The 27,094-nt window shown below is 33.8% G+C and overlaps 1 protein-coding gene across 3 annotated transcripts in view; it reads left to right on the top strand.

Annotated features, from left to right (window-relative positions):
• The window catches only part of Gapvd1 (GTPase activating protein and VPS9 domains 1), a 475,307-nt gene that overhangs the window by 248,608 nt on the left and 199,605 nt on the right, over positions 1–27,094 (top strand). For all 3 annotated transcript variants that reach the window (XM_090406248.1, XM_090406249.1, XM_090406247.1), the window contains 2 exons: positions 3,401–3,518; positions 21,150–21,295. In XM_090406248.1, the coding sequence (XP_090262374.1) occupies positions 3,401–3,518; positions 21,150–21,295 (264 nt within the window). The remainder of the gene's footprint in view (positions 1–3,400; positions 3,519–21,149; positions 21,296–27,094) is intronic.

Raw genomic sequence — 27,094 nt, 5'->3', positions numbered from 1 at the left:
TATTTGTATGCCAAATGTCTTATGCTGTTTCTAGATTTAGATTGCTAGGTACAGTGCATATCTACCAAATAGCAATATCATCGACATTATATTTTTGCATTTATTCCTATTCAAGACTTTCCTAATTGTTTCCAGACTTTACATGATTCCTAAAAAGTAAACACAATATACTAATGTTTCATGAAGAGGAACACTTTTCAACACTTAAACATTGCATCACATTTGTGTTAATAGCCCAGGTGTGTGTGTATGTGTGTGTGTGTGCTCAAAATACATACACCTTTGAGTTTGTATTTTGAACTTTGAACAAATGTACAAATGGCAAAACAGATCAAATTTTTAGAGTGCTAGCAGTTTTAAAGCACTCAGAAGGTGAGGCAGGGTGAGCTCTGAGATAATAGCACCTACAGAGTGTGATTGGTTATTGTGTCAAGCAATCCAATTGAATGTTGCCATTTATCATGGGTTGCTCTTTTTGTTTTCCGAGTTTTATCTGTTTTGCATGCATGAAGTGCGAACTATATATTATGTAGACAAGTTTTTAATATATAATTATTGATAAATTTATAACTTTTTTGCCCATATTTACAATGGGAAACAGTATTGTAGTCGAAGGAAGTAAGATTCATCCTCTTCGAAATTTTACACCTTTGAGTAATTCAAAGATACCAACCAAATATTTCATTCTCCTTCATTATTGCTTTCTAATATATAATAGCTTAAACACATTGTCCCCCCTCCCCCACTCTATGCAGATTTGGTTAGAATTAATTGATAAATTAAAGTGTTCAAAGTTATCCTATAATTAATTGTATTAGACCACTTAAAATGAGCACTGATGTGCTATACACTCTTACAACTTTCAGACATCAATAAAAATGCAATCACACAGTTAAACTGACATAAATTTTTGTAGTGCGGGTTGCATAAGTCACGACAGCACACCCAACCAAAATGGGCTTGCAATGCCAGTGATATATATATTTATTAAAAAGAAGAGGTGAAGAAGAGGGTACATCCTTGCCATACTGCTCTTGATATATCTTTCGATTCTGATATTTCTTCTAATTTGATTACTATTTTATTACCTGTGTATATTTCTTGAACAGACTGTAAGAGCTGCTTTGGTATGTTTAGATCGGTTAATATTTTAAGTAACTTTTGCCTATTAATTTTATCAAAGTCTTTTTCCTAATCAATGAAGACCATGTGTGTTTCTTTTTGAAATTTTCTTCTCTTTTCATTTAATATTTTTAGAGTGAAAATTGAATCCATGGAAGATCAGTGTTTTCTGAATCCATTCTGTTCTTTTAGTAGCTTGTTCTCTATAATACTGTTTAGTTTCTCTTTTAACTTGCAGTCATCTTTATTTCCTTTTTTTTTTTATAAATTGCAGTAACCAGTGCTATTTTTCCAAGAGTTTGGAACTTTTTCAGACCATGTTAAAGAATTTCAGAAGTCTTTCATTAAAAATTTCCCCTGCATTTTTGTATAAACAATATAAACAGTTACATGTTTATATTGTTTTCTCCTTGTGTTTTCCTATTTTTCATCTTATTTATTGCATTTTTTAAGTTCTGACATCATATTTTCTGTTAGATCATTGTTTGTTGTATAAAATTTTACTTCTCTGTTATCATTATTCCAAAAATTTTGAAAATATGTTATCCATTTTTCTAAATCTGTTTGTATTTTTACCTTTCTTTTATTTCTTTGTTATGTGTTGATGTATTTAATCATTTTTTGGTTATAGCTTAGATATATCCTTTACTAATTCTGTTACAAAATTGTTCCATCTCTCTCTCTCTCTCTCTCTCTCTCTGTATGTTTTTTCTTTACTTCTCATTTTGCAATTGCACTGTTTCTTTTGTATTTTGTTTTGCTTCTATTGTCTTGGAATTGAGCCATTTCTGGTAGTTTTTTTTAAATTTTTATTATTTATTATATTTTCTATTTCTTTGTCCCAGTTTCATAGTCCTCTTTTTCTGTTTCAATTTAATGTTCATTCCTAAGCTTTCTGTTGCTACTTTTGTGAGGATTTGCTTCAGATTTTCTCATTCCTCTTCCATGTCATTTGATTCATGCATGGTTTCTGTTTTTAAATCAGTGCATTTCTAATAATGTTACCTATTATGGGGATCTTGTAATGAAAACATTTTGAAACTTTGATAGTTATTTTCCACTTTATTTTTTTTTAGCCATTTTGATTTAAATTGAATTTTTGCCAATACCTTAAAATGATCAGAGTTTAATTCAAAGCCTCGATATACTCTTACATCTAGGATTAACTCAGCTAATTTAAAATTTGCGATAATGTAGTCAATAACTGACTTACATCCTCTGGCTGACCATGCATACTTATGTATTTCTTTATATTCAAATACCGAGTTCATTATTCTTGTATTATTATAAATGACAATATCTCACAGTTTGTGTCCATTTTGATTGCATGTATATTCACCAAATCTCCCTATGTTTGCTTTGTATTTCCAGTTTCCTATTCTAGCATTTAATCCCTGCTAGTAGTAAATAGTCTGTTTTATTTGTTTTATCTGTGACTTTCTGCAGTTCTTTCTAAAAGGTTTTACTGTCTTCTTTTTTTCCCTCTTAATGTTTTGAGTCTAATTTCTGTTAGTCTTTCAGCCCAGTAGTTATACAATATTATTCTTCATTGATTTGTGTATCATTATACCTGCTTTTGCTCCTTTCTTCTTTTTACTCTGCTATAGATTTGTATAAAGTTATTATTATTTTTTTATACCTTTTCGCTTTTTCTTTGTTTCTGTTAATATACATTGTCTTGGTTTAGTTCTTCATCAAGTTCCTCTTCTTCGTGTGTGATGCTCTTTACATTCCATGTTGCAATTTTCATTATATTTTCCTCCTTCTGTTTCTTTTACAAAACTTTGCCTGAATCATTGTCATTTTCCTGATAGTCCCTCTGGCTTTTCTTTGGCTGAGACTTGAAAGTATATTAAATTTTCCCAGGAGGTTACTAGCTGTTTACTGGGTAAATCCAGTGGTAGGGTTGCTACCTGATGCCTCTGGACAAGCAGTTCTAATAGAATTTGCTCTGTGGTTATGCCACCCATACCCAAAGGATTAAACTAAATATATAATTTATACCACCCATACCCATTTGCTAGTTTCTTGTTTGCACTTTTAGAATATTGTGGACCATGAATAGGTGAGGTTGGTATTTGAGTGGGAGAGGCTATATATTGCATTTCACCACCCCTTCAAACCCCATTTATTATTATTATTTATTTATTTATTTTATTTTATTTTTCTTGAAATGCTGTTTCTCTATTGCTAAAGACAAGTTATTTGAAATGTAAATGACAAGAGCAGTGTTGTACAATAAAAATTTTATGATTTATGTATTTTTAAATTTTTCCAGCATCTAACATACACAGAGATTCAAATGCAACTATGTTATCTGATACATCATCACAAGACATGCCTCCAAAAGTTCTCTATCCACTGTCTGTTGATGTTTATGTAAACCAGAATGGATTGTAAGTATCTATCCTGTTATGTATATAAAGTTGGCGAGTTTTGTATTTATATAAATATAAGATTATAATCCATGTCTGATTCACACACTGACATGCACCCTAAATTTCGGATCCACTGAAGAAAAATTGATATTAGTTGATTTACATTTGTTTTCATATTAGCATATAAAGTGCATTAATGTTCCCTTTAGCCATAGCGATTGTTTCATAAACAATATTGAAGCCAGTATGATTTATGACACAAAGGTATAGTGATACCTAGTTTAACAGATTTTTCAAAACAATTTCCTGATTAAAAAAAGGAATCAACATACTAAACCTTAATTGTTTTGTTTGAGCAAAGAGCTTGACAAGTTTTATCAACCTTCTTTTATCTTGACAAGTTTTATCTCTCCTTACTCATTCACTGATGAAGCACTCATAAACAGAACTCAAGAATAAACCACTTAAATCTCCTGTCACAAAAAAAAAAAGGAAAAAAAAGTTTACTCGTCCATAGTATGAATTGGGAGTGCTTAAGGGTCAAAACTGTATAACTGAGAGGAGACCTCCACATAGCCTTTAAAGGAATGTGGAGAACAGACCGCTTCTGACCTAATGTCCAATCCTCACCTTTTCGTGGTGCACCCTGTTGTGTATCTACCTGGATACTGAACGAACGAGGAAGGGCTGGCAATTTGGGATTTAGCCGACCAAATTGTATTCTTATTGACTTAAACCAAAATTCAAAATGATGGTACAACATGACAAAATTTCATGCCAGATGTGGCATCACCCAGTTAAACAAGGCCTCTGTTGTTTTTGCCAGGGAACCAGGGCAAACAGCAAAAAGTCAGCTATTGGAACAAATCTGAAAGCACACACCCCAACTCAACATCACCAGAGTTGAAGATTGGTACTATCAACATAAGAAGCCTCAATGGCAAAGAAATGGAGCTAGTTGAGAAATTAGATAAGTACACGATCGATATAATAGGGGTGATGGAAACAAAAAAGACAAAAACTGGTGAGTCCTTTCTGAGCAATAAATACAAAATGTCATATTCAGGCAATGACAATCAAGGAAAAGAAGGAGTAGCCATAGTATTCAACACAAAATACGAGGCTAATCTTCTTGAATGGCAGGCAGTCTCAAGTAGAGTACTGTGAGTAAATATGAGAATGGGGAACTGGACAATGAGACTTGTTTGTGCCTATGTCCCACAGAAGGTTCTACTAAGGTAGATGGAGGTATTTTTTGTGGCTTTAGAAAAAGCAACTGACGCAATGAAAAAGGAAAAGTTGGTCCTTGTTGGGGATCTAAATAGCAGAGTAGGAAATGATTATCAGACACACAAAAATATTTTGGGAAAATTTGGAGAAAAGAGCAAAGCTAATAATAATGGCAAATACCTATTGGATTTCTGCTCAGGACATGGACTGGTTATTACTAACACCATGTTCCAACATAAAAATGTGCACAAATTCACATGGAGAGAAGAGGAAAGGAATAAGAAAAGTCTCATTGACTATGTTATTGTTGATAGTGATGTTTTCTCCCTGGTGCAGGACACCAGAGTGTACAGAGGATTTGAAATTGGAAGTGATCACTATTTAGTCTTGAGCGGGATGAAATTGAATTTCATATTGAAATGAATAACATGCAAGAAAGTTTTAAAGTGAATAGAAGTTGAGCAGCTCTCAGATGTGAGCTGTACACTAAAATATACCAAGATTATTGAAGAAAAAATGAAAGAGTTTGAGAACAGGAACCAAACCTTGGAGATTCAGTGGCAAACCTTGAAGAAAACTCTGATTGATTCAGCCAGAGAGGCATGTGGTGAGGTTGTCTGCAAGGATAGAAAAATCAGAACTCTATGTTTGGACACAAGAAGTGAAAGAAAAGAAGAAAGCATATCAAAAATTCCTGGCAAATAAGTCAGCTTGTGCTCTTAGAGAATACAGAGACAAATGTAAAACTGGCTAAACAAAAGTCATGGGAGGACTTTGGCAAGAACATAGAAAATAAATATCAAGAAGTTGGCAAAATATTCTGGAGGTTGTTGAAGAAGCTCAGAAATGGAGGAACGAGTGCTGTTAAAGGAATTATAGATGATAAAGGTGACATGAAAACAGGAGAAAAAGATATCCTTGAAGTATGGAGTAATTACTTAAAAAAATTACTAAATGAAACAAGCAGTGGTAGCACAGTGGTAAAAAACACTCAGCAGGGATACATTCAGGAATACATATCCATGCTTGAAGTAGAAAAAGCCATCAAAGACTTGAAATGTGGGAAGGCAGCAAGAGTAGATGATATTTGACCAGAAATGCTGAAGTATGGTGGTATAAAAGTCTTACAGTGGCTGCACTGCATATTTCAGAAGGCATGGACAGAGGGACAAATTCCCGATGATTGGAGTAGAGCTCTCATAGTACCCATATATATAAAAAGGGGAATAAAACTTAATGTGAGAATTACAGAGGTATTTCCCTACTGTGTGTTCCTGGTAAGATTTATGCTAGTATACTTGAGAAACCGTTGAGAAGAATTCTGGAAGAAAAGCTTGGTGAAGAACAAGCTGGATTTAGGCCAAATAGAGGCTGGCAGGATCAGATCTTCACTTTACGACAAATAGTCGAGAAAGCATGGGAATATAACAAAGATCTGTATTTAAGTTTTGTCGATTTGGAAAAGGCATATGACAAGGTGCCAAGAGAGAAGCTATTCAATACGCTACAGTTATATGGTATCAATGGGGTATTATATCAAGCAATACTTAGTCTTTATTTGAGTTGTAAATCAGCAGTTTGGAATTAAAATAGTACAGGAAGATGGTTTAATGTTAAATCTGGTGTGAGGCAAGGATGTACATTATCCCCTCTTTTATTCATTATCTATATGGATCATATTATGAAGGAAAGTGGTATTAAACCTGATATCAAAATTGGAGATGTTAATGTCAGCTCTTTGCTTTATGCGGATGATGTTATACTTCTAAATAAATCTGCTACAAGTCTGCAAGATTTCCTGACTAAATTGAATAACTGTTGTAATAGATATGGTATGAAGGTCAGCAATAAAAAGACAAAGGCAATGAAAATAGGCAGAATCGTTGAAAATGTCAACTGCGTTGTGAATGGAGAACTTGTGGAACAGGTAAAACATTTCAGCTACTTAGGCAAGATTTTTAGTGAAGATGGTAAATTAAATATGGAAATAGGCAACAGAATCAACAAAGCGGGTATGGTAGGAAGTCAATTGAATAAATTCATATGGAATAAGAGAGAAATTAGTTGTAACACTAAATAAGCTGTATACAAGACTGTTCAAACCAGTTTTAACTCATGGATCTGAGAGCTGAGTCAGAAGTAAAACCCTTGACCAAAGACTAGAGTCCACAGATATGAAAGTCCTGAGAATGATTAGAGGCTTGAACAGATGGCAGCAATGGCAATATCATATTAAAAACGAGGATATTAGGAAAGAACTTGACATTGTCAGCATCTAGGAATGCGTTAGCAGAGCTAATCTCAGGTGGTATGGTCACTTAAACAGAACGCGTGAAGAAAGATTAGCAAAACAAGTGTTCTCCGCCAGGTTGGCAGGAAAACGACCCAGAGGAAGACCAAGATATAGATGGATTGATACTGTACAAAGTGCCTTAGACGATAGAAATATAAAATCTTATAATTTTGGAGTCTTGACAAGTAACAGACTGATTTGGAGGAAAATTGTAGATAGGAAGTTAGTAATGATGTATATTTTTCATGTAGTACTATCATATCCTGTACACCCCTTGAGGGTACATGGCAAGAATTTGATGATGATGATAGTATGAATTGTAGTAAAAGGTATATGACACTTTTTCAATTTCAGCATCTAAAGCAGGGGTCGCCATAGTTATTTGCCTGTCGACCCCTTCAAGAGTTTCTTGATTTTTTATCGACCCCCCCCTATATTTTACTATTACGTAATTATAATAGGACAAGCAAATAAAGACACTTATGTGAGTTTTTAGATTGCTTATTTTATAGTTACAGTGTTTATTGTATGTATAATATAGTATATATTATTATATTACTATTACTACTGCTATTACTATCACTAGTAATATCACTGGTATTACTACCAGCGCTGCTCAACTCTTCAACATAGAGAAGATTAGTTCGTGAATGAATAACGATTGAATTATAATATGTATGTTGATGAATTTTAGAACATTAATGCTCACTTGTATGTCAATGTGCAAAAATGAGACTGGGATCGAATACTTGTAAGCATCAGTAAATAAGAACCACTCATGTGTTGCATTCTCGCTCCCACTGCATCGGCCTGCAGGAACCACCAACATCCGTTTATTGGTAAATACGTCACTTTGGCCTACTTGATTGGACTCAGTAACTATTTTCATGACCTTACTCTATCTTACAGGTCCTGTTCATGGACCTGTAAGATGGAGGTACTGATGCCACGATTCACTCTTAATTGCGTTGTCATTACTTCCATGTCTTTTGTCATGGAGGTAATCTAAGTTACTCTAATTAAATATTACCCATACAATGATGTCTTATATTTTTCTGTCGACCCCCAATCGACCCCTAACAGTGTCATATCGACCCCTTTGGCGACCACTGATCTAAAGAATAGATTTAATAGAATTTAAAGTGGCCAGATTCAAATTACATGCAATAATTTGTATGATTTCACAAGCCTCTCTTTAATTTTGCCATTAGTCCAATGTTTTTCCCAGCCTGTTACATGCTACTTCTGTTCCACTGCTTTCTAACCAATTACCATTCTTCCATGACAAGAACGACTTGTTTGTTTCACTCTCTATTAGAGTACATTGCTTCTGAGTTTTAGAAAATTCTTGTCCATTTTTTATCTATGCATGTCATATAAAGGATGAGTTTCTCCTCATTTGAAATATCTCTAGGAAGAAGACTCACTACTGGAGTCTTCAATTTCCTTATTCAGTGAATCGTTTCCTTAGTCAGTAAATCATTTGTTTAGTAAATTATCAGTAAATAGACTATTAGTTTACAATCTGCTGTATTAAAAAGGCCCCTTCAAGTGTTTAAACCTTCTAGAATCTATCTTTCTTCGAAAAGCAGCTAGAGATATATTTCCTAGGTAATTCTGGCCAAGTCATAGCATCGTTTATGAAAACTGAAGGGCTCATGAAACCTAAATGTCTCCACTTTAAAAAGGCTTTGAAAACCTTGTGGTAATCTAGAATTTTGGTCAGCAGTCCCAGGATATTATTTACACATTGCAGAATGCAATCCCAAACATACAGTGGATTGCAGCTTATTCAGTATATAACTGGTTTAGCTAAAATGAGAATAATCCTTAGGCTAACTAAATAAAGTGACAACTGCCTTCTCTTTCATTAGCATCAAAGTCACTCTCATCATGATGCCATGATTATCATTTGAATGACTGCTGCCAGGCAAGGATTATGTAATCTTATTTACATGGCATTCTTAATAGCAAGAGAAAAAACAAAACACTGTAGACATTGAATTTTGATTACCCTTACTAGAACAGAACATGCTCCTTCTGTCATTGGATAAAGGTACATGTAGCATGTATACTAGCGTAGTGCGGTTGGATATACGATTGTACAAATCATTATGTTAGAGTTGCAGTCATACGAACAGACGATATCATAGATTTTAAAAACGGACAGCCAACAAAGTGTGGCATACCAAGTTGGATGTCCATGACTTATATTAAGTGTACACAAAATGGTAGGCAATAGACAAAATACTTTCCATTCACAAACTTATAAAGGAACATGGTAAGTGAAGACTGCAGTGCCTCATATGGTTGCTAACTCATGCCTCTCAGTTAGTCACAACATGAATACAGGAGCATTATCCTAGATAATGATGATACACTTTGTTCATGTATAGGGATTTCAGAGATACATTCTCCTTGGTGACATGATCATCATCATGAAATTCCTGCCATGTACCCTCAAGGTGTGTACAGGATATGATAGTACTACATGAAAAAAATTACATCATTACTAACTTCCTATCTACAATTTTCCTCCAAATCAGTCTATTACTTATCAAGACTCCAACATTATCAGATCTTATATTTCTATCATCTAAGGCACTTTGTACCGTATCAATCCACCTATATCTTGGTCTTCCTCTGGGTCGTTTTGCTGCCAACCTGGCAGAGAACACTTGTTTTGCTAATCTTTCTTCGCCCATTCTGTTTAAGTGACCATACCACCTGAGATTAGCTCTGCTAACGCATTCCTGGATGTTGACAATGTCAAGTTCTTTCCTAATATCCTCATTTTTAATATGATACTGCCATTGATGCCATCTGTTCACGCCTATAATCTTTCTCAGGACTCTCATATCTGCGGTCTCTAGACTTTGGTCAAGTATTTTACTTCTGACCCAGCTCTCAGATCCATAAGTTAAAACTGGTTTGAACACTGTCTTGTATATAGCTAATTTAGTGTTCTGACTAATTTCTCTCTTATTCCATATGAATTTATTCAATTGACTTCCTACCATACCAGCTTTGTTGATTCTGTTGTCTATTTCTATATTTAATTTACCATCTTCACTAAAAATCGTGCCTAAGTAGTTGAAATGTTTTACTTGTTCCACAGGTTCTCCATTCACAATACAGTTGACATTTTCAATGATTCTGCCTATTTTCATTGTCTTTGTCTTTTTATTGCTGACTTTCATACCATATCTATTACAACATCTACTCAATTTAGTCAGAGAATCCTGCAGACTTGTAGCGGATTTATTTAGAAGTATATCATCTGGATAAAGCAAAGAGCTGATATTAACATCTCCGATTTTGATATCATGTTTAATACCACTTTCCTTCATGATGTGATCCATATAGATAATGAATAACAGAGGGGATAATGTACATCCTTGTCTCACACCAGATTTAACATTAAACCATCTTCCTGTACTTCCTTCAATTCTAACTGCTGACTTATAACTCAAATAAAGACTAAATATTGCTTGATATAATGCCCCATTGACACCATATAACTGTAGCGTATTGAATAGCTTCTCTCTTGGCACCTTGTCATATGCCTTTTCCAAATCGACAAAACTTAAATACAGATCTCTGTTATATTCCCATGATTTTTCGACTGTTTGTCGTAAAGTGAAGATCTGATCCTGACAGATCTATTTGGCCTGAATCCAGCTTGTTCTTCACCAAGCTTTTCTTCCACAATTCTTCTCAACCGTTTCTCAAGTATACTTGCATAGATCTTGCCAGGAACACTCAGTAGGGAAATACCTCTGTAATTCTCACATTCAGTTTTATTTCCCTTTTTATATATGGGTACTATGAGAGCTCTACTCCAATCATCGGGAATTCGTCCCTCTGTCCAGGCTTTCTGAACTATGCAGTGCAGCCACTGTAAGACTCTTATACCACCATACTTCAGCATTTCTGGTCGAATATCATCTACTCCTGCTGCCTTTCCACATTTCAAGCCTTTGATGGCTTTTTCTACTTCAAGTATGGATATGTATTCTTGACTGCATGCCTGGTCAGTGTTTTTTATCACTGTGCTGTCATCACTGCTTGTTTCATTTAGCAGTTTTTCAAAGTAATTACTCCATACTTCAAGGATATCTTTTTCTCCTGTTTTCATTTCATCTTTATCATCTCTAATTCCTTTTACAGCACTCTTTCCTCCATTCCTAAGCTTCTTCAACAACCTCCAGAATATTTTGCCACCTTCTTGATATTTATTTTCTATATTCTTGCCAAATTCTTGCCAAAGTGCTCCTTGGTGACGATCATCATAATTGATTATGGTAAATTATGGAGGCAACTACCATATTGGAGTAATAATTTCAGTTTAATATACCAAAATAATTACCCAAAGTTATTTTCTGTTTATTTTTGCTGATATCTTTTTATTCACACCTTTTCCCATGGGCAATATGACCTTCGCTGCCTATCATTTCTGCCAACAGAAAAACTTCAAGTCATTGATATCCTCAAAAATAGAGCAACAGCAATTTGCTCCAGTGCATAAGCTCTCAAGCATGACTTACAAATTATTAGCAATACTTTTATAAACCATGGCTATAGTAAAAATATTACCAGTAAAATTCCTCCCAAGATTATGCCTAAAAGTAAAAATAATATGGATTACAGTAAAACCATAACTGTTCCATACATTAAGGTGACAGTGAAAAATTGACAGGATAAACAGAAATAATCATAAGAAAAAAAATCTTAATAATCATAAGAAAAAATCTTAAGACAATCTTAATGTTACCTTTAAATCTCCTACAAAATTGAATAACTTATTTAATTCCTTCTAGGATCCCCCTCATACAGTCCATCTTGTTGTTTCAAATTTAGTGCATGCAACTTGCTATATAGGAAACAAGATGCATTATTTCAGTTGGGGAGAGAGGTGATATGGAAAATAGAACCATTCTAATCATTCCCCGGACACTTGACCCTGAATTGATTGAAAAGGCTTTTTTTTTTTTTTTTTTCCAAGTTCTGCAGCTCTCCCCTACTCCAGGACTATAGGCATTAATTTTAGCCCGTGATAACAGGACTAGTTTTTCTTCAACAGAGATCAGGCCAGTAGTCTTACTGATTGATCATATTAGTGATACTTTCTCATGCTTTGTGGATTATAATGTAATGAATGCTCACCTGTTCTGTTCTGATAAGTCGCTTTCTGCAAAGGAACAGCTATGTGTATATTGCAAACGTTAAATTTGGACCCCCTCATGCATGATTTACACTGTCTAAGCCAGTGGAGGTTGTATAATGGTATGGAGTATGTTTTGCTAGCCAGAATTAGGACTGGTGCTGTATATGACCAACATGTCCTCGTGTGGCTTACCATTAGTTCACAGCAGAATAGTTGCAACATGTACACTTGCTGTGTTGCATCTTTTTCCTGCACTAGATTAGAATGAAGACTCCAAGGTGCAATACACAAAATCACCAGTCCACAACCAATAATTAAAAGTATGTAGTTGGTCTATGTTTCAGGTTTGCAGTAACCAAACTGGGGATGATATTAACGCTGAAGTTATTTGACATGTGTCGCAATGCCATGTATGAACATTTGAGGAATTTGCACAGAGCAAGTCTGTTAACAGTAATATTGTTCTCTGCTTAGACTAACCAAACGAAATGGTAATAACTTTGGCAAGTTTAAACACATGTTATTAATTTATTAATACAGATAATAAATACAAATATGTTAAGATAAAAAGGGAATAAAATAAAAAGGAAAATGTTTACATTTAAGAATCAGGAAATGTAAGAATTACTAGAACAGTAAGATTGGTGAAATAAATTAAGTGCACTCTGCAGTCAAAATTTACAGAAAAAAAAATTTTATAAAATGCATTCCAAAAATTTATAGAGTAATTATAGAGTTAATTACACCTGTTATTTTAAAATATTTTGCAATTTTTAGGTTTATATCTTTTTCATTTTCATATGTAATCATACATCCTAGGTAGTTAAATGTTCTAAATTCCTGTTATCTATTACTATTTTAGTTCTTATTGGATCTTGTCCCTTCAATGCCATTGTTTTTGATTTTTCTGTTATATTATCATTCCATAATCTTTAGCTATTTCATTTAAATTGAAAATATCTTCCTGTAAGTTATTTTCAGAATTTGTAATTATTATTTGGTCAATTAACAAAAAAGGAGAGTGTTTAAGTTCACAGTAGGAAAAAGTTTAATCCCTTGATGGAAATTTTTATTCCATTTTATTATTATTTCATTTAGATAAATATTAAAAAGAGTTGCTGAATCCCTGTTGAACTCCTTGGTTTAACTCTCTCGGATATGACAGTTCATAATTGAATCTTATTTGTATTTGATTATTTTCATGCATACTTATGATAGTTTTTAGAATATTATTTGGTATTTGTCTTTCTTTTAACATGTTAAATAAAGTGCTTCTTTTAACTTTATCAAATGCTTTTTCAAAGTCAATAAATGTAATATGTGTTTCAAATTGTATTCTCTTCTTTTCTCTATTATTAATTTTTGGCAAAAAGCCTGGTCTATACATGATCACCCTTTTCTAAATCCATTTTGTACTTATAAAATAAAGCTTTCAGAATATTTTATTAGTTTGTTATTTAAAATTCTTCTATATATTTTGTAACAGGAATTTAGAATACTTATACCTCTATAATTTTTTAGTGTCACCTATACTACTTTTTTAAAGATAGGGAGGATCACTATTGCTTTTTTCCATTCTGTTGGTGGGTTGCTTGTTGAATAGATTTTATTTAAAAATAGTAAGTCTTTCTTTGAACCTTATTCCTGCATATTTATATAATTCTGAACCTAACTTACCTTCCCCAGGTGATTTTCCATTTCTTGTTAATTTCAAGCTGATTTTTAACTCATCTTTAGTTATTTCCTTTTCATTTTCATTAAATGTTTGCCAGTTATCTTTTTAAAATATTTATCTGTCCACAATTCTCTAGAAATTTAAAAATTCTTCTAATTTCAATTCGGTGTTTAATTTTACACTTTCTTTAGTATCTGCACTTAAATGTTTCAAAATATTATATACATTCGGTCTTATTTTATGTAGATCATGTTCTAAATTAGAAACAAATTTGTTTTATGATTCTCTGACTTTTTCTGACTTCTCTTTTAGCTATGGCTCTTATTCTTTTATATTCCATTTCATCTTCTAATCTTTTACTACTTAACCATTTATGATATGTTTCTCTTTTCATTTTGATTATTTCTTTATATTATATTTAAACCAAACCTAGTTCAAAAACAAACCAGACTAAAAGTATACAATACATTAGCCCTACCAGTCCTATTATATGGAAGTGAAATCTGGGCAATAAAACAAAAAGATAAACTCAGATTAATAACAGCTGAAATGAAGTTTATGAGGAAAAATATACTCTATTCGATTGCAAAAGAAATGAAGAAAGGAATCAGTGATAGAAAAAATTTAAAAAATATAAACAAATGGATGGAACACGTTAAAAGAATGAAAACAGCCCTACCAGTCATATCGTATGGAAGTGAAATCTGGACAATAAAACAAAAAGACAGATGCAGATTAATAACAGTCGAAATGAAGTTTATGAGAAAAACTGCAAAATATACTCCATTCGATTACAAAAGAAATGAAGAAAGGAATCAGTAATAGAAAAAAATATGAACAAATGGATGGAACATGTTAAAAGAATGAAAACAGAAAGATTACCAATACAAACCTTAGGAAAAAGAAAACCAGGATGTCCTAAAGAGATTCAACAATGACTTCTAAGGCCAGAATAGGCCTAAATCCTTCAAAAGCATGATGATGATGATGCATTTCAAAAAGTTTGGAGAGAGACAAAGTTCAGTTGTTTACAGTTTTTGTAGATTAAATAAATGGATGAGGTATCTAGAGGTACTGGGAAAAGCAGGCAAATGCCAATAAAACTCACTAGTTTAAGTTTCTTGGGACTTTTTTTTAATATATATATATATATATATATATATCCGAGAAAGTTCACATAATCTGTCTTTTACATCTTTGTTGTAGTTTTCTGTGGATATGGGTTGATAAAACTTTTATCCTTAAGAAAAGTAGCTCAATATACTAAGCTCAGGTCAATGCTGAAAATTGTCACCACATTCAGATATGATGGTTCACTTACATACATTCATAGTATATATCTCTCTACTTTTTAATTATGACATCAGATGGATATACCCCCCTGCCCCTGAGCTCATGCAGAGTCCAACAGCACTCTATCCTGCTGTCTACTCATACTTCTCCTTTTCAGAGAACTATAAATATTTTTAAAAGCAGTAGACGATATCACCACAGCTTATATAGTTAATCATGAGTCTTCACAAATGCTTGTATTAAAGAAATATGAGGGGGGAGATGGAAAAGTTCTGATAAACACTTAAGACAAAAATGATATTAAAGCAACTGACATAACCACAAGAAAGAACATATCCTAAAATCTTTTTACCCCCATGTTTCATCAAATTATAATAATTTGTTCTTTTTCTTTTGGGATATATAAAAAGACATTTTAGAAGTTTTGAAGAAATTCGGAGATACACAGGTGTGGGCCATCATCAAGTTTTTCGTGCCGCAAAAAAAAGTCTCCAACTGAGATTCACAAAACTTTGTGTGAGACTTTAGGGGACTGTATCCCAGCATATCCAACAGTTACCAGATGGGTGTCCAAGTTTAAAACTGGCATCCGAGACAACAGATGCCCCCCAGGTCAGGAAGACCTTCCACAGCGATCACACCTGAAAACATTGATGCAGTGCATTCCATGATCCTCGATGATAGATGAATACCAGTCAGAAACATTGCAAAGACTCTGGAGATATCCGGGTAATGAGTCAAGGTCACTTTCCACCAGCATCTGGACATGCAGAAGCTCTTAGTGAAGTTGGTCCCCAAATGTTTGAATGCCAACCAAAAGAGAGAATGTGTGCTGTCATCTCAAGGGATTGGGGTCATTTTGAGAAATCAGATGCAAATTTGTTTGCTTGTATTGTGACTGTTGATGAAACATGACCCAAAGACCAAACAACAGTCAATGGAGTGGAGACACAAAGGTTTTTCATGGCCAAAGAAGTTCCGAACCCAAAAGTCAGCAGGGATGGTACTTGCCATTGTCTTTTGGGATATGAATGGCGTAATCCTTACCAAGCACCTCAAAAAAAAAAAAAAAGGTGAAACTGTTATAGCAGCAGTTTATTCAACAGCTCTGAAGGAATTGAAGGAGGTACTGAAGGAAAAACGTCACAGGAAACTGAGCAGAGGTGTGTTGGTTTTGCAGGAATACCACAACCCACCTGCTCATGAAACCCAGCAGACAATACACAACTTGGGCTTTCAATGTCTGCCTCACCCACCCTATTCGCCAGACCTGATACCATCTGACTATTCCCAAATTTAAAGAAAAATTTGAAAAAAAAACAGATGAAGTCATTACTGCAGCTGAGGACTGGTTTGTGCAACAAAGGAAAGATTTTTTTCTCAGGGGATTGCAAATGATGCAACAGCATCATAACAAGTGTATAACACTTTGTGGGGAATATGTAAAATAATGTGTAAGTTACATGGTTCTGCTGAATTCCTTCATGGTGATTATCACAACTTTTCATCACACCCTCATACGTGAAAATTGTATCGCCAGAAGAGTGAGGTGCAGATTTGAACACATGTGCATAACTCATGTAGCACATGTGCGTATTTAACTTGTGTCGTTTATGACCTAAAAAAGAACTATTAGATTTCTCTATCCTCATTAGCAGCTGAAGAAAGAGGAAGTTGTTCTTGTTTTATACTCATCTTACACACCTCTTCCTATTGAAGAGAGATAACATGCCTAAGTGTGAGCACTCTGGATCAGTTTTAACTGTTTTTCATATTTTAGTTGACTACCTTCATTTATTTAATTAATGTGATCAGGATTTTACTGCTTGAGTCTTATACAATCATGCTGATTTTATCTGATGTATAAAATTAATATATATAATCACATGGAAATGTATTTAAGCAGTATTGTACATTGTTTTTGTACTCTATATTTTTATAAAGCATAAAAGTATAAATCATTTTTATGTTTCGTACTTAGAAGTTTATTTTGTTTCATTTTGCTTTACGTTATACGAAAAATTAAACCAAAAAATAAAAATAATAAAAAATAAATAAATAAAAAAAGATGAAGTTTTAGATTCCATTTATAATACCAGATTTGAAAATCCTGTATGTTTTCATATTTATGGCAAAACTGCTCAGCCACAGAGGCATTATATATTCATTATGCAGCCAAATCCATTTTTTTAAAAATTTATTATTCTGAATGCTCCATGCACTTATAACATCCATCCAATAGTAGTGTATTCCATACACTACTATTGGATGGATGTTATTGAGAAGAACCTTGACCTTTCATACTTCCTAGCCAACTTCTAGGGATGATGCTGAGTTTTACTCTGCCATCCATAAACTGCAAAATCTTACCTGTGTTCATACCATAATATCACTTTACTAACTGGAATGTTTCTATCATGTCTCTTCTCCTGATGCTATTCCTGAAACTTTGCAGACTACAGTTAGTTATCATCTTTGTTACTTGCCACTGAATGTTTTCAACTGTTATTCCATCTCCTTGGAATTGAGGTGACCATATTAGTGCTCAGAAATCCAGATATTTTCTTATCAAAACTCTGTTAGGGAGGGGGGAGATAAGAAATAGCATCCTTATTTCTACAAATCAGTGATCTCTTCAAAAGTTTTGTTTTCTGATGTTGTGACTTAAGCACCAAAGCAGTATGACTCCTAAATTTAACTCAGTCTGCTCACTATAACTTTAGCTTCATTGAATTCTTCTAAAAATTCCCATTAATATAATACTCTGCTTGTAATGTTCTCCTTCCAAAATGCATAATCTTATACATGCCAACATTGAACTGTCAATTATCCATGTAACCAGTATGTACAAATTAACCTTCTGGGATTCTGTACCAGCTACATTCCTTATTACTCACCCTAGCATAATATCATCAACAAATGACTGGACATGTAGGTTCTCCTCAATGTCATTCATATACATATTAAACAACAGTGGCATAAGTACAGAACCCTGTGAACCTCACTACCATTATTCACTTTCTGATACCTATCACTCAGCACTCTGTAATTCATGTTACAAGAAATCCAAAAGTATTGCTATATCCATTTCTCTTATCTGACTCTGCTTTTGCTTTATTATAGAGCATGTGCAGATTGTTAAAGCGAAAGCTACCTTTAGCAAAACCATGCTCTTCTCTGTAGATGATCTTATTGTTGTCTACCAGCCTTTTGCTATTCTCATGATACTGAATCTACAATTTTTTTTTTATTTTTTATTCACAGCTGTTGCCTTAAAGTATTATACATCCATTTAACTCCCATGCAATTAATTCTCCTAATTTTTGGGATATAGTTACATTTAGCTTCTTTTAGGCACTATTTACTAATTCCCTTCACAATTGATTCTTCTGCCACCAAGTTTCTGATGCCAAGACATACTGGCACAAGGTGCTTATCAGTTTATTATAATCGCTTGTCTTATAGTTCTACATATTTCATTTTGTAGTCAAACCTCTTATGTACATTTTCACCTCCCAAGTCAAAACTGCTTGATCACCTTACCAATTATAAGGATAATGGTCAACTCATTTATAGACATATTCTCATATACTATTACTAGATCCCATGTTCTTATTGAGTTCCATCACATGCTCCTTAAGGTAGTTATCCCTGAAAAATTCTATTAAGTTCATAAAATGCTATGATAAAGAGCCTAAAAGCCTTCATTCTAGCTTAGTTTAGTTATAAAAAGGATATTAAATATCCATTAATATCTTATAGCCAGACTCCAATTGATCAGAAAGCTTATGAGAATATAACTTTCCACATTGGAGTTGCCTTGAACTGTACCATTTAATAAAAGGCATGAACTACCCAGGAACCTGGTAACACTAATAAGAGGCCAGTATATAGGCTCGTGGACAGAGTTCATGTCTTTAAAGTAGTGCAAACCAAGGCAATTCCAATGCCAAATGTTATATTCTCAGAAAGCTCTCTATTACAATCTGGCTATAAGATGGATATTTAATATTCTTTTTATATAATATATTTATATAATATTATTATAAATATATTGTAATATATTATTTTTATATAAGTTCATTTTCCACTTGCCTTATATTTCTTTTCTAGTCTATATTTTCATAGTTCAAATTACCTATAACGACAGCCCCTTGTGTCCATAAGATTTGTCTATTCTGTTCATAGTCTTTTTTAGATGATCCTGTTCTGTATTATTTTGCATAGGACTTTTAAAGTTATTGTTAAATGTTGTTGAAAGAGCAGTTAAGCATGAAGTTGAAAGAGCAGTTAAGCAACTTAACAGCAATAAGGCACCAGGTGCAGATTAAATCCCAGCAGAGTTAATTAAGGCCACAGGGGATGGAGATATAAGAGTGTTTCATAGATTGATTACAAGGATATGGGAGACATGATCATGGCCTAGAGACTGAAAGAAGTCTGTTTTCATACCATTGCACACTTTCATATCTCCTTTCTTATGTAGTGATATGAAAACAGACTTCTTTCAGTCTCTAGGCCATGATCATGTCTCCCATATCCTTGTAATCAATCTATGAAACACTCGAGATACTAAACTAATACTAGAACTATTAGTTTAGTATCTCATGCAAGCAAAATTTTATTGAAGATCATGCTAAATAGGATTGAGGCCAAAGTTGAGGCAGAGATGCCCGAGCAACAAGCAGGTTTTAGGAAAGGTAAAGGCACCAGAGATCAGATCCTTTGCCTTAGACAAATCATAGAAAAATATAAAGAATTTAGACTCCCTCTGGTAATGTGTTTCTTAGACTACTCTAAAGCTTTTGACTGTGTTCAGCATGTGAAACTGTGGGAAGTAATGAAAAGAATGGGTTTTCCTCAACACACTATCAGGTTGATAGCCAACTTGTACAGGAAGTAAGAAGCCACAGTAAGAACAGGTGTTGGATTGACTGATTGGCTTCAGGTTGGAAAAGAAGTAAGGCAAGGATGTTTACTTTCTCCTCACTTATTTAGTATATATACGGAGGACATTATGTGTGAAGCATTGGATAACTCAAGACAGGAATTAGGACAGGAGGTAGATTGATCAGTAATCTGAGGTATACCGATCATACTGTACTTCTTTGTTATGACATGGAAGAACTAGGACAAATTCTTGACATAATTAACAAGATCAATAATAAAAGAGGGCTTCAACTCAATCCTAGCAAGACAAAGATTATGGTTCTCAAATGAAATACAAACAGGGAAGCTCTTGAGAAACAAGTTTACCTTAATGGAAAAAAAATTGAGGAAGTCAGCAAGTTTGAGTACCTGGGATCCATTATTAATATGAAGAATTGCTGTTCAGAAGACATCAGAAGAAGGTTAGGAATGGCTAAAACAACAGTCAGAGACCTGTCTAAAATCTAGAACGATGGATCTATCTCCATGGGAACAAAGTTGAGGATTTTGGATGCAGTTGTTTTTCCAACAGCGACTTATGAATGTGAGACTTGAAACCTAAAGAAGTCAGATAAGAAAAGGATATCTGCTTTTGAGATGTGGTGCTACAGAAGGCTGTTGAGGATATCATATACTGAAAGGCATACAAATGAATGGGTGTTAGAAAAGATCAGTAGAACTTTAAGACTCCTTAAGGATATTTACAAAAGAAAGTTAAAATATTTTGGACACATTGAAAGGATGGAAGGACTCAGAACAATAATAGAAGGTAAATTCCTGGAAAAAGAGGAAGGCGTAGACCATCAATGAGATGGATGGATGGATGGTGTGTGTGGAACAACTAATCTTCAGAGAGTTAGTCTCCAGAAAAGCAAACAACAGGACTACATGGCGAGACCTGGAGTGGCATATCACTGAGCATCGGAGTGACCATACACATCTGTGGATGTCCATTGAACATTTAGATAAAGTTAGATGTTGTTGTTTCATTTGTCTAAAAATAAACTTTTAAATATGTTTTCAGCATTTCTTTTAGATTAATTTTTTATTATGTGATTTCAGAGGAGTAAATTTGTTATCCCATGAAGATTTAACACCAACTGGAGCTAATGTTTCCTGTACAACATCCCCACTTCTTGATGGGCCCCTTATTGAAAAAAATAGTGTGAACTCGCATGGTGAAACAATCAGTAGTATGCAAAGTCTGGGTACGTGAAACATTTCATTTTAGCTAATTATATAATCCTTTTATCCTTTTGAGAGAAGACTGAAGTATATGTTCCCAATTAAATTTTTGTATATATTATATATAGAGTAAGTAACTTTATTAAGAAAATGGACAAAAAATATTCATCTTGCAGTTATCTATACAAAAATATATATGTGTATCTTTTTGTGTAGTTTGTGCACAATTTATTATCGATAACTAAATTGCTTCAGTATTTTTAAAAAAAAATAATAAAAAATGAAATAAAAATAAAAAATCTGATGTCATATTAAAATAGCGATAATTAATGCCTGTTGTTTTAATTGGTCTAGTCCATTTTATGTTGTGATTTTTAACTCTCGCTGAGCTTGGATATAGTAATTTTACCTAGAAACCAAGCTGCAGTTAGCATTGAAGGTGTGCTTTCTTTTCTATCTTCCTCCCATTTTTTTTTTCCAAAAAAAAAAAAAATACAGATAAATCCAGAACACAGATTTAATGAAATCTGTGTTCTGGAGTTATCTGCAACCAATAATATTAAAATTGCAAATCTTCTTTACATTTCCTCAAGTCAGAAAAGGAAATTAAAAAATGAAACTGGTATTTATAAAGTCATATGATTTGTGATATTTTCTGAAATTCGTTTTATCTGAAATTTACAGAGTTGTTATAAAAAGTTGCTTTGTCAGACTATTCTGCCTCCTGCTTCTGCATATATAAAATAAACTTGTGCACTCAGTTTGCTAACTGAAACTTGTCCTTGGATAGTTAAAGGCACTGAAATATTGCATGTGTTATCAACATTATTGGAGCTGCAGTCAGTCAGTTGGCTGTGTGCATTTGAAGAATATGGTGCATATGCACCATATTCTTGAAATGGAAAACAGTATGCATTTTATATGTAATTGATATTGCACTCATGTAGAAGTTGTGAGGTTTATGACTAGCTTAATTTTCTAACTGGTATCAAACCAACTACTAGGCATGAGAAGGCAGCATCAGCAGATTATGCTGCTGCTTCCAGTGAATTTGTGGGAAACTTTGAAGAGCTTGTTTATGGTTTCTTGGATAGTGTGTTTCACTAAGTGTTTCAATTTGAACAAAATCCATCTCTTTCGAAAAAAATGTCCAAAAGAACGTACATTATGAAAGATGAAAGGAAACTTCCAGAACACAAGGTATCGAAAGATCATCTCACATTGACTCCCAGTGACTTTTAAGAGTAGTAATTGAAGTGCATGGGCAACCTGTGAAAAATTTTAAGATCAGCTTGTGAATTATTTTCGCCATCCCATTAACATTCACTGAATACAATCTCACTTCTGCAACTTATTGACCAGGATGTTATTGCTGTCTTCAATGCATATTATTCAAGAAATACTTTTGCACAGGCTATTGCTACTACTGAGAGTGAGATGCCTTCAGAGACTTCTGGAAGGAAGGAATTTATTATCTTGTGGATGCACCATGGAGTGAGGTGACAGTAGAGTGTATGAATGGTGTTTGGAAGAAGCTGCTGAAAATATATCTTCATTCAAGAGATTAGTCACAAGATAATGTCTTGCTAAGGAGCTGGAGGGACAGTGAGGCTTTTTATCTCATGTCTATTCAGCTTCGAAGATATTCATTGGAAACTAAAATACAAATATATAAATGGATTATTCATCCAATTGTTAACTTTGGAGATGTGAAACCTGGATATCTGTGGCGAGGGTAGAGAATTTGATTTCAGTTATGGAAAGGAAAATGCTTGGAAAAATATTTAGCCTAGTGAACTCATGTCTGTAGAAAACCTACAGACATGAGTTATATCATGTCTGTAGATAGTGTAGGTTCTGTAAAGAACCTACACTATCTAGTAAAATCAAGTCCAAAAAGTTGCAGTGTCGAGACAGGTTTTTCATATGAAAAATGAAAATATTCTCAAGAAGACTGTAAATAGTAGAATTCTTGGTAAAAGATCAAGGGGAAAACCAAGACCAAGATGGATAGTTACCAGTGATTAAGATAGTAACATCACATTTCAATGTCCCAATTGGAGAAGTAAAATCCTAGATAGAAAGGTTGAAGGCAACAAATCTAGGGGACCAAGGCTCAATTTGGTCTGTAGAATCATAGAAAGAAGAAGAGGATGGAGTTGGAGGTTGGTATGAAGATGTAGATGATTTGTTGGCAGTTGTGGAAGAAGAAGAGCTCATAAACGAAGGCCTTATAGAGCTAGAAGCACAAAGTTGCGAAAGAAGAGAGAGAGAGAGAGAAAATAAGCAGAACAAGAAGAGGAAATGGATCCCAACATGAAGAAATTTAACAAAATAGAAGAATGATGCAAGCTGCTTGCTGCAGATGGTTTATGCAGAAAAGGAAATTAAGGAAACCTGTGCAGACTAAGCTGAACATAATGCATATATTTTTAAAGAAGTCCATTCCTGCTGTCATCTCATTCTTGAAGATGAGTCTAGAACAGTGTTTCTCAACGTGGGGCGTACGGGGGGGCAATTTTAAAATGTACATATTTATACATATTTATATTATACTTTTTTGGAACTTGGTTGACTATTATGCTAGAGGAGGGGCATCAAAATCTTTGAAACGTTGAGGTGGGACATGATCCAAAAAAGTTGAGAAACACTGGTCTAGACTTTCCACAAGTTATGCATCTAGTGAATCATTATCGAATGCTTTCTTACAATTCCTGAATTTGAAGAATGTGTTGATTTCCTAGCCTCCCCTGCATCTTCTGGTGAATTGTCCAGTTAATAAAGCAGCAACTTTGAAGAATTAGCATTTCCATCTTGATTTTTTTACTAGTAAGTGCACAGACATGTTTTATATTAATGTTTCATTATTTATTACAGTATGCTGTATTACTTTTACTTAAATACTGTAGTACTTTTGTGTTATAATTTGATTTCAGTTATGGAAAGGAAAATGTACATTGTATGATTTCACAAACAAACAGTAAAATTAATTTTTAAAAATTAACGAAACTATACATTTTAACATTCAGGCATGTTGATTGTTAACATATTCTCATGGTTCACATAATGATTTCTGACTTACAGTGGTTTCATTAGAATGTAACTACATTGTAAGTCAAGGACTGACTGTTATTAGTGAAATCAGTCCATGTCCTGAACAGAAATTTGGAAGGCACTTACGATTATCATTAGCTTTGCCCTTTTCTCCAAATTTTCCAGTTAATTTCTTTGTTTTGTATTCATTTCCTATTTTGGACCAAGGACCAACTTTTTTTTTTTACATTAGATGCTTTTTCCAATGACTCAAATAATTCCTCTACTTCTTCCTAAGTCAAACCTTCCTATGAGACCATAGGCACAAATAAGTTTCATTGTCTGTTTTCCCATTGTGATGTTTGTCCACCTTGAGTGTTATCACTTGCATTCAAGATTTTCTTCTTGATTATTGTTGAATCTATAGTTACTCCTTTACTCTGATCACAACACAGCAGATAAAAAATAAATATTTTAATGCATTATTTCTCTTCCATAAACTGAGGCATTTTCTTTGTTAATGATAACAATGCAATTAAAGCATAATTGAGTAAGAACAATACATTTCAGGCAGGAATTTAAATATTTTGGCCATGCCTTGTGGGTGCAATCAGAGGTGATTTGTTTTTGTTGATTTAGGCTGATGGTAATCTTCCAAATATTTGTAAATTTTTACATCCTGATATGTTTAATATATGAGTGTTATTTCTGATTTGTCTTTCTAAGGAAGTAGTTTTTCTCCATCTTATTCATGAAGATGTTGAGCACATGGTCTGCTAGTCCACTTTGTAATCATTTACAATTACATAATTTTGGTGTTATTTTTTTTTTTAAGGACCATAACTACTTGACTGTTTATAATTAGGAAGTTATTATTATTCTTATTAAGAGAGTTAAGATGACTTCTACTATTTGCACTAGCTGTCATACCTGTTCTTGAATTCATTTGCACTACTTACGCAACATCCAACGGCAATCACTTCCGATCATGCACTACTCTATGAGAAAAATCTAGCCCTAACCCCCTTCTTGACAGCATTCATTCTCAACTTCCATGAATGCCCTTGCCCTACCCTCCATAAAATGAAAAATTCTGTCTACTGAAATGCTGTATAACCCTTCCAGAAGTTACAAATTTTCAATCCGTCTCCATAATCTGTATTCGACAATCCTGATATCATTTTTGACATTCTCCTTTCACTCTCTCTACTGTATCAGAATCACCACAGAAACCAGGACACCAGACCTGCATGCAATAGTCCAAGTGAGGTCTTGTAAAGAGGCAAAATAACTTCCTTACCATTACATGTCAAGGTTCGTTTCTGATTGCATTGCCATTATTCTCCGAGTTGTATTTGCAATTTTTGCTATATGACCCTTGAACTTCAACTTCCTGTCAACTAAAACTCCAAGATCCCTAGCCTCATCACTTTCTTCAATTATAATCCCACCAATATAATATTACATTGGATATGTATCATGCCAAAGTGCATGATTTTACTTTTATTAACAGTGAAATGACAGTCATTTTCACATGCTGACAACTCAAGCCTATTCAAATCATTTTGCACATACTGCATATCAGCAGCAATCCTAATTACAGTACCTATCTTTGAATCACCAGCAAATATCTGTGTATCGCCTGTCAAATCCTTCCCAATATCAATAATGTACAGATTGAATAACAATCGGCCAAGGACTGATCCTTGTGGTACACCACTAGTTATTTTTATATTTATATTTATTAAACTTCATACTGAGAGTGCAGTATTACACTTACAAATCTTGCTTAAATCTTGCAGACTCACATCCCCTGTATACCACTTTTTGATATCTGTCAGTCAGCCATCCTCTTATGATGCTAATATTTTATAATACAAATCCATATTCTCCAATTTATGCAACAGTATTCCATGCTGTAGTCTGTCAAAAGCCTTAGCAAAATCCAAAAGTATCATGGTGTATCCATTCCACTTTCCTAGTTCTGTGGTAACATTATAGAATGTGAGCAAGTTGCTAAAATATGACTTTCTCTTAATAAACCCATGCTGTTCATTGCAAAGTTCAGATTCACTGTCAGCCCATTTCTGAATTCGAGCCCTTACTATTTTTCCAAAATTTTCACCACCACTCCTGAGATACTGATTGGTCAATAGTTGGATACATCAGTAAAGACCGATGTATCCAAAGGAATAGCCAGTTCAGCTGAACACTCTTTTAGCACCTGTGCTGATATTCCATCAGTTCCTATTGCAGAACTCTTATTCAGTTTTTGCAACAGTTCTTGTAGTTCTTCCTCATCCACTTGAGTTTCCTCATATGGTGAAGAGGTAGCAGTGAGTTCAATGTTGCATACACCAGGTTAATAGCTTTTAGCAAATTGCTCATTAGTTGAACAATCACTTCTGCATCAGTCACCTGCATACCATCTGCATTCAGTAGAGTTATTCTTTCAAATTTAATATTTCTTTTACTTACAGCATAAAGTTAGAATTCTTTTGGGTTGTCTTTAACTTGCAGAGCCAGTTTCTTTTCATACTCGTACTTAGCTTTCAACTCAACACTTGTGACTATTCTAGCCTGCTGCTTATAATTTTCATAACAGAGATCATCCTTATGTACACAGTATTTCTTCCATGTCATCCTTTTCTTACAAATCTTTTGCTTGATAAGATTACACATCCATTTGACTCCTACCCTATTTGTTCTTCAAACTGTTGGGGCATATTCTGATATTGCATCATTTAAGTATTGTTTGAATGCTTCCCATGCACTGTCGATATTCTTCC

Source organism: Typopeltis vanoorti, chromosome 16 (genome assembly GCF_054136105.1).
Source record: "Typopeltis vanoorti isolate ZY-2024b chromosome 16, IOZ_Tvanoo_1.0, whole genome shotgun sequence".
In the NCBI taxonomy this organism is placed as follows: domain Eukaryota; kingdom Metazoa; phylum Arthropoda; class Arachnida; order Uropygi; family Thelyphonidae; genus Typopeltis; species Typopeltis vanoorti.
This window is presented reverse-complemented; position numbering and strand designations above follow the sequence as displayed.